At 37.5% G+C, this 21,772-nt stretch overlaps 1 protein-coding gene across 2 annotated transcripts in view; it reads left to right on the top strand.

The window, feature by feature from the left end:
* The window catches only part of SYCP1 (synaptonemal complex protein 1), a 164,667-nt gene that overhangs the window by 74,116 nt on the left and 68,779 nt on the right, over positions 1–21,772 (top strand). For both annotated transcript variants that reach the window (XM_061186137.1, XM_061186136.1), the window contains exons 16-17: positions 20,626–20,730; positions 21,538–21,641. In XM_061186137.1, coding sequence (XP_061042120.1) covers positions 20,626–20,730; positions 21,538–21,641 — 209 coding nt within the window. The remainder of the gene's footprint in view (positions 1–20,625; positions 20,731–21,537; positions 21,642–21,772) is intronic.

Below are 21,772 nucleotides of genomic sequence, written 5' to 3'. Positions count from 1 at the left end.
GAGTAATATTCCATTTTGTGTGTGTTGTGTGTGTGTGTGTGTGTGTGTGTGTGTGTGTGTGTGTGTGTGTGTGTATACATCTTAATCCAGTCATCTGTTGATGGGTACTTGGGTAGCTTCTGTGTTTCTGTGTCTTGGCTGTTGTAAATAGTGCTCCTGTGAACATTGCGGTGCATATATCTTTTTGAATTAGTGTTTTAGGTTTTTTGGATATGTGCCCAGGAGTGGAATTGCTTCATCATATGGTAATTCTGTTTTTAGTTTTTTAAAGGAACCTCTGTACTGTTTTCCATAGTGGCTGCACCAATTTACATTCCCACCAACAGTGTACCAGGGTTCCCTTTTCTCCACATCCTCTCCAATGTTTGTTATTTGTAGACTTTTGATGAGAGCCATTCTCAGAGGTGTGAGGTGATATTTAATTGTGGTTTTGATTTGCATTTCTCTAATAATTAGTGATGTTGAGCATCTTTTCATGTGCCTGTTAGCCATTTGTGTATCTTCTTTGGAGAAATGTCTATACAAGTCTTCTGTCCATTTTCTGATTGGATTGGTTGTTTTTGATATTGAGTTGTATGAGCTGTTTGTATATTTTGAATATTAAAACTCCTTGTCAGTCATATCATTTGCAAATATTTTTTCCTATTTTGTAGGTTGTCTTTTTGTTTTGTCGATGGTTTCCTTTACTGTGCAAAAGATTTTAAGTTTAATAGGGTCCCATGTATTTATTTTTGCTTTTATTTCTTTTGCCTTAGGAGACTGATCCAAGAAAATATTGCTATGATTTATGTTAAAGAGTGTTCTGCCTATGTTTTCCTCTAGGACTTTTATGGTTTCCAGTCTTAAATTTAGGTTTTTAATCCATTTTGTGTTATTTTTATATATGGTGTTAGAGAATGTTCTGATTTCATTCTTTTACATGTAGCTGTCCAGTTTTCCCAGCACCAAAGAGACTGTCTTTTCTCCATTGTACATTCTTGCCCCCTTTGTCGTAGATTAATTGACAATAGGTGTGTGGATTTATTTCTGGGCTCTATTTTGTTCCATTCATTTTTGTGTCTGGTTTTGTACCAGTACCATACTGTCTTGATTACTGTAGCTTTGTAGTATAGTCTGAAGTCTCTGAGGATTATACCTCCAGCTTTGTTGTTTTGTTTTTCAGGATTGCTTTGGCAACTCATGGTCTTTTGTGGTTCTATATGTATTTTAGGATTATTTGTCCTAGTTCTGTGAAAAATGTCATGGGTATTTTGACAGGGATTGCATTAAATTTGTAGATTGCTTTGGGTGGTATGGCCATGTTAATAATATTAATTATTCCAATCCAAGAGCACAGGATATCTTTCCATTTCTTTGAATCATCTCCTATTTCCTTCATCAGTGTTTTATAGTTTGCAGAGTTTTCACCTCCTTGTTTAAGGTTATTCCTAGGTATTTTATTATTCTGATGAAATTTTAAATGGGATTTTTTTTTTACTTTCTCTTTTTGATATTTCATTATTAGTGTATAGAAATGCAACAGATTTCTGTGTATTAATTTTGTGTCCTGCAACTTTACCGAATTCATTGATGAGCTCAAGTAGTTTTTGGTAGCATCTTTAGTACATCTGAATCTTGTATTCTGCAGTCTTGTTGAATTCATCTCTTAGTTCTAATAGTTTTTGGGTGGAGGCTTTAGGGTACTTTGTATAGAGTATCATGTAATCTGCAAATAGTAACAGTTTTACCCCTTTCTTTCCAATTTTGATACTTGTTTTTCCTTCTTGTCTGATTGCTGTGAGTAGGACTTTCAATACTATGTTAAATAGATGTGGTGAGAGTGGGCATTCTTGTCTAGTTCCTGAATTTGGTGGGAAGTCTTTCAGCTTTTCACTGTTGAATATTACTTTGGCTGTGGGTTTTTCATATATGGCCTTTATTATGTTAAGATATGTTTACTCTATACCAACTTCGATGAGAGCTTTTATTGCGAATGGATGTTGAATTTTGTCAAACATTTTTTTCTGCATCTGTTGGAATGATCATGGGGTTTTTTTGTCTTTCCTTCTGTTAATGTGGTGTATCACATTGATTGACTTGCATATGTTGAACCAGCCTTGTGGCCCTGGAATAAATCCAACTTGATCATGGTGCATGATCTTTTTATGTATTGTTGATTTTGGTTTGCTAATATTTTGTTGAGGATTTTTACATATATATTCATAAAATATATTTTCTTTTTTTTGTAGTGTCTTTGTCTGATTTTGGTATCAGGGTAACAGTGGCCTTGTGGAATGAATTTGGGAGTGTTTCCTCTTCAATTTGGGGGAATAGTTTGAGAAGGATAGGTCTTAGCTCTTCTCTATATGTTTAGTAGAATTATCCTGTGAAGTTATCTGTTCTGGACTTTTGTTTGCTGGGAGTTTTATTACAGATTCAATTTTGCTTTTAGTGAGCAGTCTGTTTCAACTGTCTGTTTCTTCTTGACTCAGTCTTGGCAGGCTGTATGTTTCTAGGAATGTGTCCATTTCTTCTAGGTTGTTCAGTTTATTGGCATATAATTGTTGATAATATTCTCATGACTTTTTGTATCTCTGTGGTATTGGCTGTTATTTTTCCTCTTCATTTCTTATTTTGTTTGTTTGGGTCCTCTTTTTTTTCTTCTTGGTGAGTCTGGCTAAAGGTTTATCAATTTTGTCAAAAAATCAGCTCTTGTTTTTATTGATATTTTCTTTTATTTTTGGTCTCTTATTTATTTCCTCTCTGATCTTTATTGTTTCCTTCCTTCTGCTGACTTTTGTCTTTGTTTTTCTTTTTCTAATTCTTTTAGGTGATAGGCTAGGTTGTTTGTGATTTTCTTTGTTTCTTGAGGAAAGCCTGTATCACTATAAACGTCTCTCTTAGAACTGCTTTTGCTGCATCCTATAGATTTTGGAAAGTTGTGTTTTCATTTTCCTCAAGGTATTTTGATTTCCCCTTTGATTTCATTGGTGACCCTTTTTTTTTTTTAGTAGCATGTTGTTTAGTTGCCACATGGTTGTTCTTTTCCCATTTTTCTTTCTGTAGTTGATTTCTAGTTTCATACAATTATCAGAAATGATGCTTGATGAAATTTCTGTCCTCCTAAATTTGTTGAGGCTTGTTTTGTGATGTAGTATGTGATCTATCCTGGAGAATGTTCTATGCCAACTTGAAAAGAATGTGTATTCTGCTTTTTTTTGGGTGTAGCATCCTGTACATAGCAATTAAGTCCAACTGGTCTACTGTGTCATATGGGACCTCTGTTGCCTTATAGATTTTCTGTCTGGATGATCTGTCCATTGATGTCAGTCAAGTGTTAAAGTCTCCTATTATCATTGTATTATTTTCAGTTTCTCCCTTTATGTATGTTAGTATTTAAATGTTTAGTGCTCCTGTATTGGGTGCGTATATGTTAACGAGCGTAAAATCCTCTTCTTGTACTGATACCTTTATCATTGTATGATGCTCTTCTTTATCTTTTGTTATAGCCTTTGTTTTAAAACATATTTGGTCTGATATGAGTATTGCTACCCCCACTTTCTTGTTTCTGTGTGCATGAAATCTTTTTCCATCTGCTTACTTTCAGTCTGTGTATTTCACTCTGAAGTGAATCTCTTGTAGTTAGCATATTGAAGGCTCTTGGTTTTTTTTAATCCAATCACCCACCATATATTTTGATGGGAGCATTTAGTCTATTAAAATTGAGCATAATTGACCAGAGGGCAGACAGCAGAAGCAAGAAAAACTACAATCCTGCAGCCTGTGGAACAAAAACCACATTCACAGAAAGATAGACAAGATGAAAAGGCAGAGAGCTATGTACCACATGAAGGAACAAGATAAAACCCCAGAAAAACAACTAAATGAAGTGGAGATAGGCAACCTTCCAGAAAAAGAATTCAGAAAAATGATAGTGAAGCTGATCTAGGACCTCAGAATAAGAATGGAGGCAAAGATCGAGAAGATGCAAGAAGTGTTTAACAAAGACCTAGAAGAATTAAAGAACAAACAAACAGAGATGACCAATACAATAACTGAAATGAAAACTACACTAGAAGGAATCAATAGCAGAATAACTGAGGCAGAAGAACGGATAAGTGACCTGGAAGACAGAATGGTGGAATTCACTTCTGCGGAACAGACTAAAGAAAAAAGAATGAAAAGAAATGAAGACAGCCTAAGAGACCTCTGGGACAACATTAAACACAGCAACATTCACATAATAGGGGTCCCAGAAGGAGAAGAGAGAGAGAAAGGACCAGAGAAAATATTTGAAGAGATTATAGTCGAAAACTTCCCTAACATGGGAAAGGAAATAGCCACCCAAGTCCAGAAAGCGCAGAGAGTCCCATACAGGATAAACCCAAAGAGAAACACGCCGAGACACATAGTAGTCAAATTGGCAAAAATTAAAGACAAAGGAAAATTATTGAAAGCAGCAAGGGAAAAACGACAAATAACATACAAGGGAACTCCCATAAGGTTAACAACTGATTTCTCAGCAGAAACTCTACAAGCCAGAAGGGAGTGGCATGATATACTTAAAGTGATGAAAGGGAAGAACCTACAGCCAAGATTACTCTACCCGGCAAGGATCTCATTTAGATTCGATGGAGAAATCAAAAGCTTTACAGACAAGCAAAAGCTAAGAGAATTCAGCACCACCAAACCAACTCTACAACAAATGCTAAAGGAACTTTGCTAAGTGGGAAACACAAGAGAAGAAAAGGATCTACAAAAACAAACCCAAAACAATTAAGAAAATGGTCATAGGAACATACATATCGATAATTACCTTAAACGTGAATGGATTAAATGCTCCAACCAAAAGACACAGGCTTGCTGAATGGATACAAAAACAAGACGCATATATATGCTGTCTACAAGAGACCCACTTCAGACCTAGGGACACATACAGACTGAAAGTGAGGGCATGGAAAAAGATATTCCATGCAAATGGAAATCAAAAGAAAGCTGGAGTAGCAATACTCATATCGGATAAAATAGACTTTAAAATAAAGAATGTTACAAGAGACAAGGAAGGACACTACATAATGATCAAGGGATCAATCCAAGAAGAAGATATAACAATTATAAATATATATGCACCCAGCATAGGAGCACCTCAATACATAAGGCAACTGCTAACAGCTATAAAAGAGGAAATCGACAGTAACACCATAATAGTGGGGGACTTTAACACCTCACTTACACCAATGGACAGATCATCCAAAATGAAAATAAATAAGGAAACAGAAGCTTTAAATGACACAATAGACCAGATCGATTTAATTATTTATAGGACATTTTATCCAAAAACAGCAGATTACACTTTCTTCTCAAGTGCGCACAGAACATTCTCCAGGATAGATCACATCTTGGGTCACAAATCAAGCCTCAATAAATTTAAAAATATTGAAATCATATCAAGCATCTTTTCTGACCACAACGCTATGAGATTAGAAATGAATCACAGGGAAAAAAATGTAAAAAACACAAACACATGGAGGCTAAACAATATGTTAATAAATAACCAAGAGATCACTGAAGAAATCAAGGAGGAAATCAGAAAATACCTAGAGACAAATGACAATGAAAACACGATGATCCAAAACCTATGGGATGCAGCAAAAGCAGTTCTAAGAGGGAAGTTTATAGCTATACAAGCCTACCTCAGGAAACAAGAAAAATCTCAAATAAACAATCTAACCTTACACCTAAAGGAACTTGAGAAAGAAGAACAAACAAAACCCAAAGTTAGCAGAAGGGAAGAAATCATAAAGATCAGAGCAGAAATAAATGAAATAGAAACAAAGAAAACAATAGCAAAGATCAATAAAACTAAAAGCTGGTTCTTTGAGAAGATAAACAAAACTGATAAACCATTAGCCAGACTCATCAAGAAAAAGAGGGAGGGACTCAAATCAATAAAATTAGAAATGAAAAAGGAGAAGTTACAACAGACACTGCAGAAATACAAAGCATCCTAAGAGACTACTACAAGCAACTCTATGCCAATAAAATGGACAACCTGGAAGAAATGGACAAATTCTTAGAAAGGTATAACCTTCCAAGACTGAACCAGGAAGAAACAGAAAATATGAACAGACCAATCACAAGTAATGAATTTGAAACTGTGATTAAAAACATTCCAACAAACAAAAGTCCAGGACCAGATGGCTGCACAGGTGAATTCTATCAAACATTTAGAGAAGAGCTAACACCCATCCTTCTCAAACTCTTCCAAAAAATTGCAGAGGAAGGAACACTCCCAAACTCAGTCTACGAGGCCACCATCACCCTGATACCAAAACCAGACAAAGATACTACAAAAAAAGAAAATTACAGACCAATATCACTGATGAATATAGATGCAAAAATCCTCAACAAAATACTAGCAAACAGAATCCAACAACACATTAAAAGGATCATACAGCACGATCAAGTGGGATTTATCCCAGGGATGCAAGGATTCTTCAATGTATGCAAATCAATCAATGTGATACACCATATTAACAAATTGAAGAATAAAAACCATATGATCATCTCAATAGATGCAGAAAAAACTTTTGACAAAATTCAGCACTGATTTATGATAAAAACTCTCCAGAAAGTGGGCATAGAGGGAACCTACCTCAACATAATAATGGCCATATACGACAAACCCACAGCAAACATCATTCTCAATGGTGAAAAACTGAAAGCATTTTCTCTAAGATCAGGAGGGAGACAAGGATGTCCACTCTCACCACTATTATTCAACATAGTTTTGTAAGTCCTAGCCACGGCAATCAGAGAAGAAAAGGAAATAAAAGGAATACAAATTGGAAAAGAAGACGTAAAACTGTCACTGTTTGCAGATGACATGATACTATACATAGAGAATCCTAAAAATGCCACCAGAAAACTACTAGAGCTAATCGATGAATTTGGTAGAGTTGCAGGATAGAAAATTAATGCACAGAAATCTCTTGCATTCCTATACACTAATGACGAAAAATCTGAAAGAGAAATTATGGAAACTCTCCCATTTACCATTGCAACAAAAAGAATAAAATATCTAGGAATAAACCTACCTAGGGAGACAAAAGACCTGTATGCAGGAAACTATAAGACACTGATGAAAGAAATTAAAGATGATACCAACAGATGGAGAGATATACCATGTTCTTGGATTGGAAGAATCAATATTGTGAAAATGACTATACTACCCAAAGCAATCTACAGATTCAATGCAATCCCTATCAAATTACCAATGGCATTTTTTACGGAACTAGAACAAATCATCTTAAAATTTGTATGGAGACACAAAAGACCCCGAATAGCCAAAGCAGTCTTGAGGGAAAAAAACGGAGCTGGAGGAATCAGACTCCCTGACTTCAGACTATACTACAAAGCTACAGTAATCAAGACAATATGGTACTGGCACAAAAACAGAAACATAGATCAATGGAACAAGATAGAAAGCCCAGAGATAAACCCACGCACCTATGGTCAACTAATCTATGACAAAGGAGGCAAAGATATACAATGGAGAAAAGACAGCCTCTTCAATAAGTGGTGCTGGGAAAACTGGACAGCTACATGTAAAAGAATGAAATTAGAATACTCCCTAACACCATACACAAAAATAAACTCAAAATGGATTTGAGACCTAAATGTAAGACCGGAAACTATAAAACTCTTAGAGGAAAACATAGGAAGAACACTCTTTGACATAAATCACAGGAAGATCTTTTTTGATCCACCTCCTAGAGTAATGGAAATAAAAACAAAAATAAACAAATGGGACCTAATGAAACTTCAAAGCTTTTGCACAGCAAAGGAAACCATAAACAAGACGAAAAGACAACCCTCAGAATGGGAGAAAATATTTGCAAACGAATCAGCGGACAAAGGATTAATCTCCAAAATATATAAACAGCTCATTCAGCTCAATATTAAAGAAACAAACAACCCAATCCAAAAATGGACAGAAGACCTAAATAGACATTTCTCCAAAGAAGACATACAGATGGCCAAGAAGCACATGAAAAGCTACTCAACATCACTAATTATTAGAGAAATGCAAATCAAAACTACAATGAGGTGTCACCTCACACCAGTTAGAATGGGCATCATCAGAAAATCTACAAACAACAAATGCTGGAGAGGGTGTGGAGAAAAGGGAACCCTCTTGCACTGTTGGTGGGAATGCAAATTGATACAGCCACTATGGAGAACAATATGGAGGGTCCTTAAAAAACTAAGAATAGAATTACCATCTGACCCAGCAATCGCACTACAGGGCATATACCCAGAGAAAACCGTAATTCAAAAAGACACATGCACCCCAATGTTCATTGCAGCACTATTTACAATAGCCAGGTCATGGAAGCCAGCTAAATGCCCATCGACAGACGACTGGATAAAGAAGATGTGGTACATATATACAGTGGAATATTACTCAGCCATAAAAAGGAACGAAATTGAGTCATTTGTTGAGACATGGATGGATGTAGAGACTGTCATACAGAGTGAAGTAAGTCAGAAAGAGAAAAACAAATATCGTATATTAACGCATGTATGTGGAACCTAGAAAAATGGTACAGATGAACTGGTTTGCAGGGCAGAAGTTGAGACACAGATGTAGAGAACAAACGTATGGACACCAAGGGGGGAAAACCACGGTGGGGTGGGGATGGTGGTGTGCTGAATTGGGTGATTGGGACTGACATGTATACACTGATGTGTATAAAATTGATGACTGATAAGAACCTGCAGTACAAACAAACAAACAAAACAACTAATCCTAAAAAAAAAAAAAAAAGGAATGAAATACTGACACACACTACAGCATGGCTGAACCTTGAAAGCATGGTCTCACTGAAAGAAGCCAGACATGACAGGCCACATATTGAATGATTCCATTTCTATGAAATGACCCAAAGAGGTAAATCCATGGAGACAGAAAGCAGAGCAGTGGTGACCAGGGACTGGGATGACAGGAATGAGGAATGACTGCTTATGAGGGGGTGGGATTATCTCTTGTGTTGATGAAAATGTTCTAAAATTGGTTCTGGTGTTGGTTGCACAAGTCTGTGAATATACTAAAAACCACTGAATTGTGTACTTTAAAAAAAAAAATTGAGCGTAATTATTTATATGCATGTACTTATTGTTATTTTTTTCCTTGTTTTCCAGTTGTTTTTGTAGTTCTTTTTTTTTTTTAAAGATTTATTTTATTATTGATTGATTGATTGATTGATTGATTGCTATGTTGGGTCTTTGTTTCTGTGCTAGGGCTTTCTCTAGCTGCAGCAAGTGGGGGCCACTCCTCATCGCGGTGCGCAGGCCTCTTACTATCTTGACCTCTTTTGTTGTGGAGCACAGGCTCCAGACATGCAGGCTCAGTAGCTGTGGCTCATGGGCCTAGTCACTCCGCGGCATGTGGGATCCTCTCAGACCAGGGCTTGAACCCATGTCCCCTGCATTAGCAGGCAGACTCTCAACCACTGTGCCACCAGGGAAGCCCTGTAGGTCTTCTTTTTTTATTTCTTCTTTTTGTTTTTCCCATTGTGGTTTGATGATTTTCTTTTGTAATATTCTTAAGTTTCTCTCTCTCTCTTTTTTTTTTTTTTTGGTTTTTGTGTATCTATTGTAGGTTTTCGATTTGTGGTTACCATTGGGTTCATCTGTGTTGACCGTAATCATATCTACTTGCTTTAAACTGATAGTTATTTAAGTTCAAGCACATTCTAAAAGATCTACATTTTTTTTACTCCCCTCCCCCAAATTTTGTGATTTTGATGTCCTATTTTACATTTTCATGCTTATCCCTTTACTGTTTATTGTAGTTATAGTTGCTTTTACAATTTTTGTTTGTTTTTTATTATGTGTACTAGCTCATTTAAGTGATCTTCAATCCTTGTTATTTATCTGCCTTTCCTGTTGGGATTTTCCCTTTCCTGTAGATTCTTACTTCTTTTTCATTTAGAGAAGTCCCTTCAACATTTCTTTTAGGATAGGTTTAGTATTGCTGAATTCTTCTAGTTTTGCTTGTCTGTGAAATTCTTTATCTCTTCTATTGAAGAGATAATGATATACAATGACTATTCAATAGATAATGATATTCAAGACTATTCAATGATAGTCTTGCTGGGTAGAGTATCCTAGTTTGCAGGTTTTTCCTTTTCAAGACTTTGAATATATCATGCCAGTCCCTTTTGGTCTGCAATGTTAGTGTAGAGAAATCGGCTGATAGCCTTATGGGGGTTCCTTTATACGTGACTCTCTTTTTCTCTTGCTGCCTTTAGAATTCTCTCTTTAACTTTTCCTGTTTTAATTATGATATATCTTGGTGTGTGTCTGTTTGGGTTTACCTTGTTTGGGACTGTCTGTGCTTCCTGTACCTGAATATCTGTTTCCTTCTTTAGGTTAGGGAAGTTTTCAGCTGTAATTTCATCAAGTACATTTTTGACCTTTTTCTCTCTCTCTTCTCCCTTCTGGGACCCCTATAATGTGGAAGTTGACATGTTTTATATTATCCCATAGACCTTGTATGTTGCTTTCATCATTAATTTTCATTTGTCTTTGTCTGCCGTTCTGATTGGGTGATTTATATTTTTCTGTCTTCCAGATCACTTAAGAATTCTTTTGTGTCATTTAGTGTGTGAGTCATTACCTCTAGAGTGCTTTTTATCAGAAATTGAATTGTCTATTTTTGATTAGGTCTTCTGTATAATTTCTAGTTCCTTGTTAACATGTTTAGATCTATTCTCTTTCTTAATTTAGTGTTTCATTACCAACATTTTGAACTTGTGTGTTGTACTGATTATCTCTGTTTCATTATTTTTCAGGGGATTTCTCTTGCTCTTTCAATTACGAGTTGTTCCTCTGCCTTTTCATTTTACTTAACTTTTTCTGTCTCTATGAATTTAGGTGAAACAGTTATCTGTTGTGGTCTTGAAGGGGTGTTTTTATGTGGGAGCATCCCTGTGTAGACTGCGTGTGCCCAGTGTTTTTGGTGTGAGGGCTGGATTTTGTGCGGAGACCAGTCACATCTTTCCCCAGGGTGTGCCGGCCACTATCACCTTGATAGGGGATGTGGCTGGTGTTTGAGGAGCTAAAGCCTGCACAGGGTGTGAGGTGTGACTTCTTCTCTGCTCAGTGGCAATCCCCACCCTTTCAGTTCCTAAGTTGCAGGAGTGGATGCCCTGAGGGTTGGGATAGAGCTGGCTGTGTTCCCTTAAGTGTGTATTTTTTACTTCTCCTCATGCTGGAGCCTTTGCTCCAAAGGAGGGGAATGCTGTATAGAAAGTGGGGCTCGTGGGCTAACAGAGGTCCAGTCCGCTACCTGCATATGTGTCTGTGGCTCCACTCACTCAGCCCAAGGTCACGTCTTTTCCCCTGTTGTCACTGTCCCAGATCTAGTGCAAGGTATGGCATGGAGTGGGCAGGGCTGGAGCATTAACTTGATTGACACTGGAGATCGTGGCGTTATGGTTGCAGGAATTGAAGTGGCTGTGCTGCCATCAGAAGCCTGGGCTACTTCTGTGGCGCTGTTTGAGTAAGCACCAACAATGGCTGCCGCCACCCTACCCGGACCACACCCCAGGCTCCTGGACTGCCTCTGCATTCCTAGATCGAGTCTTTTCCCAGGACCTGGCTTTCCTAGATCCAGTGCCAAGATGTTGCATGGAGTGAGTGGGGCCAAGGTGTTCACTCAGCTTGGACTGGGGAGTGCTCAAGGTGCCAGCCTCTAGGGCAGACCTCTCCCTGCCCTGCCTGGTGGCAAGCCAGCACCCACTCACTCCTCACAAGTAGAGTCTAGGCACCTCCAGCCTTTCTCTCTGTCCCAGCAGTTCTCCAAATAGCCAAAGGGGCTTGTCTCCTCTATGTAATACCTCAGGACTGGGATGCCCAGTCTGTGGCTCAACCCACTTACTCCCCACAGCGAGTGTCCCCCCATGCAATTTCCCTTTTCTTCTTAGTCCCCTCCCAGGGGCACAGGTCCCAACTTGATGCTTTTCTTCCTGTCCTACCTGATTACATGGGACTCTTTCTTGCATCCTTGGTTGTATAGGAGTTCCTCTGTCAGTTTCCAGTTTTCCATGAGAATTGTTCCATGTATAGATGTATTTTTAATGTATTTGTGGGGAGAGGTAAGTTCCATATCCTCCTACTCCACCATCTTGGTCCCCTCCTTGAGTTGTTTTTGTAGTTCTTTTTTGCTCTCTTCCATTATGATTTGATGGCTATCTTTAGTGTTATGTTTGGTTTTTTTTTCTATTTTGTGTGTATGTATCTATAATAGATTTTTGGCTTGTGGTTACTATGAGGTTTATATATAGCAGTCTATCTATCTATCTATCTGATTAACTTTTTAATATCTTAAGTTCAAATGCATTTTAACAACCCTACATTTTTACTCCCCTTTCCCCATGATTACTATTTTTGACATCATACTTTTCATCTTTTTGTTTTGTGTATCCCTTAACTACTTATGGCAGATAAAGTTGATTTTATTACTTTTGTCTTTTAACCTTTCTACTAGCTTTGTACATGGGCTGGTTTGGTGGTGCTGAACTCTTTTAGCTTTTCTTTTCTGTAAAACTTTTGATCTCTTTATCAAATCTGAGTGAAAGCCTTGCCAGGTAGAGTATTCTCGGTTGTTAAGTTTTTCCCTTTCACCAGTTTAAATATATCATGCCACTCCCTTCTGAGCTGTGGAGTTTCTGCAGAAAAGTCAGCTGATAGCCTTTTGGGAGTTCTCATGTGCATAACTTCTTTTCCATTGCTGCTTTTAATATTCTCTCTTTATCTTTAATTTTTGCTATTTAAGTTACAGTGTGTCTTGGTGTGGCCCTGTTTGGGACTCTCTGTTCTTTCTGAACCTTGATGTCTGTTTCCTTTCCCAGGTTAGGGAAGTTTTCTGCTGTTATGTCTTCAAATATGTCCTCTGGCCTTTTCTCTCTCTGTTCTCCTTCTGGGACCTCTATAATGCAGATGTTAATACTCTTGATGTTGTCATGGAAGTCTCTTAACTGTCCTCATTTCTTCTTATTCTTTTTTCTGTTCATCTTCAGTAATTTCCACTACTCTGTCTTCCAGCTCACTGATCCATTCCTCTGTATCGTCTAATCTACTGTTGATTTCTTCTAGTGTATTTTTAAAATTTCAGTTATTGTATTCTTCATCTCTGTTTGGGTCTTCTTTATATTTTCTAACTTTTGGTTAAAAACTTCTAACTTCTCCCCCTGTTCATCCAATTTTCTCCCCCGTCCTTCGAGCATTTTTCAGTCATTACCCTGAACTCTTTTGGGTAGATTCTTATCTCCACTTCACTTTGTTGTTCCTACATTTAGAACATATTCCTCTGTTGCCTCATTTCGCCTAATTTGCTGTTTTTATTTCTATGTATTTAGAAGGTTGGTTATATTTCCTGACCTTGGAGATGTGGCCTTTTATAGGAGACATCCTATGTGTCCCAGCCACATATTCTCCTCTGGTCATCAGAACTATATGCTTTAGGGGTGCCCCCTATGTGGGCCATGTTTTTGCTTCTGTTGTGGTGGGCTGCCTACTTTGGGTGGTCTTACAGGTGTGGGTGGCCCTGGTCCAGTTGGTTGCCAGGCCCTGCCTTGTGTGGAGGCTGCTGCCCACTGATGGGTGGGGCTGGGTCACAAGGTGGCTGGCTGTGGAGCCTCAGGAGATCCTAGGGCTAGTGCTGACTTACTGGTGGGAAGAGCTGGGTTCTGGGATGAGTAGTTGTATTGCTGGGGTCTTGCATCTAGTGTCGGCCTGCTGGTGGGCATGGCTGGTTCCTGACACTACTGGCTCTGGGGTCCGGGGTATCCCAGAGCTGATGTCAGCCTGAAGGTTGGTGGGGCTGGATCCTTGGATGGCTGGCTGAGGGGGTCCAAGGCATCTCAGAACTGGTATTGGCCTGCAGGTGGGCAGGGTCAGGGCCCAGGGGGTCCTGGGACTGGTGCCAGCCTGCTGGTACGTGGGCTGGTTTTTGACAAGGCAGGCTGTGTGGCTGCAGTGGTCCTGTGCCTGGTGTTCGCCCACTGGTGGGCAGGGTGGGAGCCCAAGGGATCCTGGGGTTTGTGCTCACCAACTGGTGGGTGAGGCTGGGTCCTCGTGTTTGTGCTGGCTCACTGGTGGGTAGAGCTGGTTCATGAGATCTCTGATTGCAGGGCCCTGGTGGTTCCTGGGCTAGTGCTGGTGCACTGATGTGTGGGGCTGAGTCCTCTGCCTTCTTGTGGATAGGGCCATGTCTTGGGGTGGCTGTGGGCTTTGGGGCTCTTAAGGAAGTTGGCCTGTTGGTGGGTGGGGCTGTATCTGGCTAGTTGCTTGGCTTGAGGTTCCCAGTATTAGAGTCTTCAGACTGTTGACGTGGACTAGGTCCTGGCACTAATAAGCTAGAGGGAGGATTCCAGAATGTTGCTTGCCAGCACAAGTGTCCTCGTAGTAGAACGAGCTCCCAAAATTGGCTGCTGCCAGTGTCTGTGTTCCCCGGGTGGGCTCCACTTGCCTCATGCCTCTCTAGGAGGCTCTCTGGTGTCAGCATGTGGGTCTGATGCAGGCTCCTTTCAAATTACTGTTTCTTTCCCTGGGTCCCAGAGCATGTGAGATTTTGTGTGCACCCTTTAAGAGTGGAATCTCTATTTCCCATAGCCCTTTGGCTCTCCTGAAAGTAAATCCCACTGGCCTTCAAAGGCAAATGTTTTGGGGACTCATCTTCTGGTGCAGGGCCCCTAGCCTGGGAGCCCAGTGTGGGGCTTGGACCCCGTGCTCTTTGGGGAGAATCTCTGCAATTTCAATTATTCTCCCGTTTGTGGCTTGCCCACCCTGGGGGTATGGGTCTTGACTATACCACATATCTGCCTCTCCTATCCATCTCATTGTGGTTCCTTTTTTATTTCTTTAGTTGTAGAAGATCTTTTCTCTAGTCTTCTGGTCTTTCTCATCAACAGTTTCTGTGTAAATAGTTTAACTTTGGTGTGCTGATAGGCGGAGGTGAGCGCAAGGTCTTCCTACTGTGCCATCTTGGCCACACCCCCAACCTTTTCCACAAAATATTTATTTATTTATTTATTAAAGATGAATTATTTTGTGTATTTTTTAATTCTTCCATACTTGCAGTGTGATATTGAATAAGAGTGATGATTTTGTACATCTTTGATGTCCTGATTTTAAGGGAAAAACATTTAGTGTTTAACTATTAACTATGATGTTAATTATAGGTTTTTTGTAGACTTTTCCATGTATTCCTAGTTTGTTGAGAATTTTTACTATGAATCTGTGTTGAATTTTGTCAAATTATTTTTACATGTCATTTGATATGATCATGTGGTTTTTCTTCTTTAGACTATTAATATGGTGTTTTACATTGATTAATTTCCAAACATTGAACCAGCCTTGTATTCCTGGGAAAAATCTCACTTGGTGTGGTGTATAGGCATACTTTGTCTTATTGTACTTCACAGCAGATAATTGCATTTTCTGTAAATTGAAGGTTTGTGGCAACGCTGCCTCAAGCAAGTATATTGTGGCGCTATTTTTCCAACAGCATTTGCTCACTCTGTGTCTTGGTGTCACTTTTTGGTAATTCTCATGGTATTTTCAAACTTTTTCATTATTATTATATTTGTTACAGTGATCTGTGATCAGTGATCTTTGTTACTAGTGCAAAAAGATTACAAATAATGTAATGATGGTTAGATTTTTTTAGCAATGAAGTATTTTTTTTTCCCTCTCCCACCCACCTACCCCTGGCAACCACCAGTCTATTCTCTATATCCATGACTCTGTTTTTGTTTCTTAGGTAGGTTCATTGGTGTCATATTTTAGATTCCACATATAAGTGATATCATATGGTATTTGTTTTTCTCTTTCTGACTTACTTTACTTCGTATGGTAATCTCTAGGTTCATCCATGTTGCTGCAAATGGCATTATTTTGTTCTGTTTTATGCCTGAGTAGTATTCCATTGTATATATGTACCACATCTTCTTTATCCATCTATCTGTCGAGGGACATTTAGGTTGTTTCCATGTCTTGGCTATTGTGAATAGTGCTGCTATTAACATAGGGGTACATGTATCTTTTTGAATTATAGTTTTGTCTGGATAGATGCCCAGGAGTGGGATTGCTGGATCCTATGGTAATTCTATTTTTAGTTTTCTGAGAAAACCTCCATACTGTTTTCCACAGTGGCTGCACCAACTTACATTCCCACCAACAGTGTAGGAGGGTTCCCTTTTCTCCACACTCTCTCCAGCATTTGTTATCTGTAGACATTTTTAAAAATTAATTAATTAATTTATTTATTTTAGACTGTGTTGGGTCTTCGTTTCTGTGCGAGGGCTTTCTCTAGTTTCGGCGAGTCGGGGCCACTCTTCATCGCGGTGCGCGGGCCTCTCACTGTTGTGGCCTCTCTTGTTGCGGAGCACAGGCTCCAGACGCGCAGGCTCAGTAGTTGTGGCTCACGGGCCTAGTTGCTCTGCGGCATGTGGGATCTTCCCAGACCCGTGTCCACTGCGTTGGCAGGCGGATTCTCAACCACTGTGCCACCAGGGAAGCCCTGTAGACTTTTTAATGATGCCATTCTGACAGGCGTGAGGTGGTACCTCATTATAGCTTTGATTTGCATTTCTCTAATAATTAGCGATGTTGAGCATCTTTTCATGTGTCTATTGGCCGTCTGTATATCTTCTTTGGAGAAATGTCTCTTTAAGTCTTCTGCCCATTTTTCGATTGGGTTTGTTTCTTTATTGTTGTTGTATGAGCTGTTTGTATATTTTGGAAATTAAGCCCTTGTTGGTCACATCGTTTGCAATTATTTTTTCCATTTCTGTAGGTTGTCTTTTTGTTTTGTTTATGGTTTCCTTTGCTGTGCAAAAGCTTGTAAGTTTGATTAGGTCCCACTTATTTATTTTTGTTTTCATTTCTATTACCTTGGGAGACTGACCTAAGAAAAAGTTTGTATGATTTATGTCAGAGAATGTTTTGCCTATGATCTCTTATAGGAGTTTTGTGGTGTCATGTCTTATGTTTAAGTCTTTAAGCCATTTTGAGTTTATTTTTGAGTATGGTGAGAGGGTATATTCTAACTTCACTGATTTACATGAAGCTGTCCAACTTTCCCAACACCACTTGCTGAAGAGACTTTTCCCATTGTATATTCTTGCCTCCTTAGTCGAAGGTTAATTGACCGTAGGTGTGTGGGTTTATTTAGCAATGAAGTATTTTTAAAAATCTTTATTTATTTATTTATTTTTGGCTGCATTGCATCTTCATTGCTGTGCACGGGCTTTCTCTAGTTGCAGCGAGTGGGGGCTACTCTTTGTTGTGGTGCACGGGCTTCTCATTGAGGTGGCTTCTCTTGTTGCAGAGCACGGGCTCTAGGTGTGCGGGTTTCTGTAGTTGTGGCACGTGGGCTCAGTAGTTGTGGCTCGTGAGCTCTAGAGCGCAGACTCAGTAGTTGTGGCATACGGGCTTAGTTTCTCCGCGGCATGTGGGATCTTCCCGGACCAGGGCTCGAACCCATGTCCCCTGCTTTGGCAGGTGGATTCTTAACCACTGCTCCACCAGGGAAGTCCTGAAGTATTTTTAAATTAAAGTATGTACATTGTTGTTTTTAGACATAATGCTGTTGAACACTTAATAAACTAAGAATAGTGTAAACATAAATTTTATGTGCACAGAAAGTTCCTGTGCCTTGCTTTATTGTGATATTTGCTTTATTGCAGTATTCTGGAATGAACCCGCAATATCTCTGAGATATGCCCGTATTATTCTTTTTCTGTATTGTTGAATTTGTTTTGTTAATATTTTGTTGAGGATTTTTGTTTTTGTGTTCATGAGAGTTATTGACCTATAGTTTTCTTGGATTGTCTTTCACTGGTTTTGGAACCAGGCTAACACTGGCCTCATAAAATGAGTCGGGAATCATTTCTTTCATTTCCATTTTCTGGAAGAGATTATATAGAATTAGTATTATTTCTTTTTTAAATGTTTGGTAGAATTCTCCAGAGAAATCATGTGGACCTAGAGATTGCTTTTTGGCAAGATTTTTAACTATGAATTTTATTTATTTTTGCTATAGAATTATTCAAGTTACTTGCTTTATCTTGGGTGATTTTGGTAGTTTGTGGTTTTTAAGGAATTAACCCATTTCATTAACTTTGTCAACTGTCTGTGCATAGAGTTGTTTGTAGCACTCCCTGCAATTATCTTTTTAATGTCTTTGGAGTCTGTAGTGCTACCCTTGTTTTCATTGCTAATATTGGTGATTTATGTCTTCTCTCTTTTTTCTTTGTCAGTCTTGATAGAGTTTTATTACTTTATCAGTCTTTTCAAATAACCAGCTTTCTATTTCATTGATTTTCTCTGTTGGTTTTTGATTTTCAGTCTCACTGATTTCTTCTCTTTATGTCCTTCCTTCTGTTTGCTTTGTGTGTATTTGCTCTTTTTCTAGGTTTTTAAGGTGGAAACTTAGATTGCTGTTTTGAGACTTTTCTAATGTAAACATTTAATGTTATAAATTTCCTCTAATCACCTCTTTAGCTGTAGCCCACAAATTTTGATATGTTGTATTTTCATTTTCATTTATTTTCTGATTTCTCTTGAGATTTATTCTTTGACCCTGGGGTTATTTATAAGTGTGTTATTTAATTTCTGTGTATTTGGAGATTTTGCTGTTATATTTCTGTTATTCATTTCTAGCTTAATTCCATTATGGTCAAAGAATATACTTTATTACTTAAATTTGTTATGGTTTGTTTTAGAAATCATGATATGGTATATCTGAGTGAATGCTCCATGTGCACTTGAAAAGAATATTTTCCCTGCTATTGTTAGGTGGAACATTCTATAAATGTCAATTAGGTACAGTTGGTTGATGGTATTGTGAAAAATCTTTTGGTTTTGATTGATTTTTGTCCAGTTCTATTGTTTACTGAAAGATGGGTATTAAAATCTCTTACTTTGATTTTGTAATTGTCTGTTTCTCTCTAATTCTGTCAATGTTTGCCTTGTGTATTTTGAATTTTGGTTAAAGGTTTTACATTTATATATAACTATTATATCTTCCAGCTGAATTGACTCTTTGGTCATGATTAAATGCCTGTCTTTATCTCTGATAATACTCTCTCATTTTGAAGTCTGTTTTAACTGATATTATTATAGCCATTAGTTTTCTTATGTTTATTGTTTATGTGGCATATCTTTGAGTCTTTATATTTGTAGATATTTGTACATATCTATATAGGTAGCCTGATTATAATTGGGTCTTCCTATGTACTATTTCTATAGTTATCTTTTTTAAATCACAAATATGATCATGTTATATTGCTGTATCAAAACTTTCAATAGCTCTACATTGCTTATAGATAAAATTCAAACTCTATAACTGCAATTAGTAGATTTTATAGTTTTTAATCTTGGACCTCTTATGGGCAAGGCTTTAATAAAATTATTATAATCTCATGCTTGAGTAAACAAAATAAAAATTGAATTCATAAACTTATGCTCTGTTGGATAACAGGAGGAAGTAATAGAAATTAAGCACCCATAACTAAAGAGTTAATGGTTAGATTATAGTTTGTTTTGCTCAGTAGCTAGAGCTATGCTAACCAGTATGGTAGCCACTGGCCAAATGTGTTATATTTAAATTATTTAAAATAAATCAAATTAAAAAGTCAGTTTCTCAGCTCCAGTAGCCCACATTTGAAGGACTAATAGCTACCATATTGGACAGGATGGAAAATGTTCCTATTGTTGCAGAAAGTTTTGTTGTATAGGACTTGTCTAGAGCAGAGGTTGACAAAATTTTTATGTGAAAGGCCAATAGTAAGTTTTTAGGCTTTGTGGGCCATATGGTCTCTGCTGCAGCTATTCAACTTTGCTGTTACAGGGCAAGACAGGCATAGATAATATGTAAACAACTAGGTTGGCTATATTATGGTAAAGAATTATTAAAAACAGGCAGTGGCTGGATTTGATCTGTGAGCTGTAGTTTGCTGACCCATGGTTGTCTAGAACATTGAATTAAATTCTTGACACCTCATTTAGAATGGTATGTTGACAAAGTGAGCCCATCCTGAAGGAATGAGGCAATATAAAACCATTCCATAGGAATATATAATTAAAATAATTAGAAATTTTAGAATAGTTAAGAGAAAAGTTCAGGAGTGATGATAACTCTTCAAATATTTCTCAGCTATCATGTGAAAAGAGGAATTAGACTTCTTTGTGATTAAGGAACACAGAACAATGACCATTGCATGAAAGTTACAGGAAGAGCCTTTTAGTAAAATGTAAGTACAAACTGGGTTGTTAGAATAGTGAGTTAAGTAATAAGTGCTAATAAATTAAAGTGATTTATGCATAAGGTGAGGTTTGAATTCAGTGACCTGTATGACTTTTTTTTTAAATAAAAAATTCCAGGGCTCTGCCCATTAAATCCTCAGTTATCATATTTAGTTTGGGAATTTACTTAATGACTTGTTTTCTCTTTTTAAAAAATTTTAGCCAAAGGGAAATTCATAATTCTCTTCACAACTCTATTTGAGCAGTTTGATTACTTTGAATGTGTGTGTGCTTTGATTGTCATGATTTGTTTATGTCCTTAAATAGGCAGAAAACCAAAAGCTTTTAGATGAGAAGAAACAATTTGAGAAGATTGCTGAAGAATTAAAAGGAGCAGAACAAGAACTAACTGGGCTTCTCAAAACCAGAGAGGTTTGTTTAAAAAGGATACATTTTTTTCTTTCAAGTGTTTTGTTAGTAGGCTACAGATTTACATTGTAGATTATGGTGTGGCTATTACATTTGTGCAAGATTGCTTCACAAAATTCCTCTGGAAGATGTGTTCCTGCTACATTTAGTATGCTAACAATTGATTTAAAGCACATTTAAAGAACCTGCATATTATAATGAGGAAGAGAAAGGTCAACATTTTAGATACCAATAGTATACCTAATGCCATGGCTTATAACAATTACATTTCTTGATGTCTTGAGTATTTCTTAATTGATACATTTAAATTTTAGCCTTTATTAAGTTCTTAGCTTACAGTAGTTTTTATAGTGCTCATGTTATAATTTTAGAATGTCTTTTATTTTTAAAAGGTATGTTTTCAGTCTATTACAGTATTACATTGTAATTGTCTTTCTAATATAGTAAGAACAGCTTAGTTTTTCAAGTACTGCCTGATTTCATTAACTAATGCATTTCTTCTTAATAATGTGACATTTTAATTGAAATTAATTACTTGGTAGTATAAAATTGACAATAGTATTTTGTAATATGTAAATATAATTTTACTGGTTGAGCTTCAAAATATCAAGATGGAATTTACTTATAGTATTGCATTTGTCATTGCTCATTGTTTTAAAATTATAATGACTATGGCATTAAATCAATTTAAATTTTAAAAATTTGACATATTTTTGCCAAAGATATAACTTGCTTACATAAAGTGACCGTACTTTTTAAGTGAGAAAATTGTAAAAACATTTGCTGTGATAATACATGTTTATTTTCCAGAAAAAAGTACATGATTTGGAAATACAGTTAACTGCCATTGCAACAAGTGAACAGCATTATTCAGAACAGGTTAAAGAGCTGAAAACTGAGCTTGAAAATGAGAAGTATGTTTTCTTTTTTTTTTTTTTAATTTATTTATTTACTTATGGCTGTGTTGGGTCTTTGTTTCTGTGCGAGGGCTTTCTCTAGTTGCGGCAAGTGGGGGCCACTCTTCATCGCGGTGCGCGGGCCTCTC

Source organism: Eubalaena glacialis, chromosome 3, assembly GCF_028564815.1.
Source record: "Eubalaena glacialis isolate mEubGla1 chromosome 3, mEubGla1.1.hap2.+ XY, whole genome shotgun sequence".
Classification (NCBI taxonomy): Eukaryota; Metazoa; Chordata; class Mammalia; order Artiodactyla; family Balaenidae; genus Eubalaena; species Eubalaena glacialis.
Note: the sequence above shows the minus strand (reverse complement) of the source record. Positions and strands in the feature narration are given on the sequence as shown.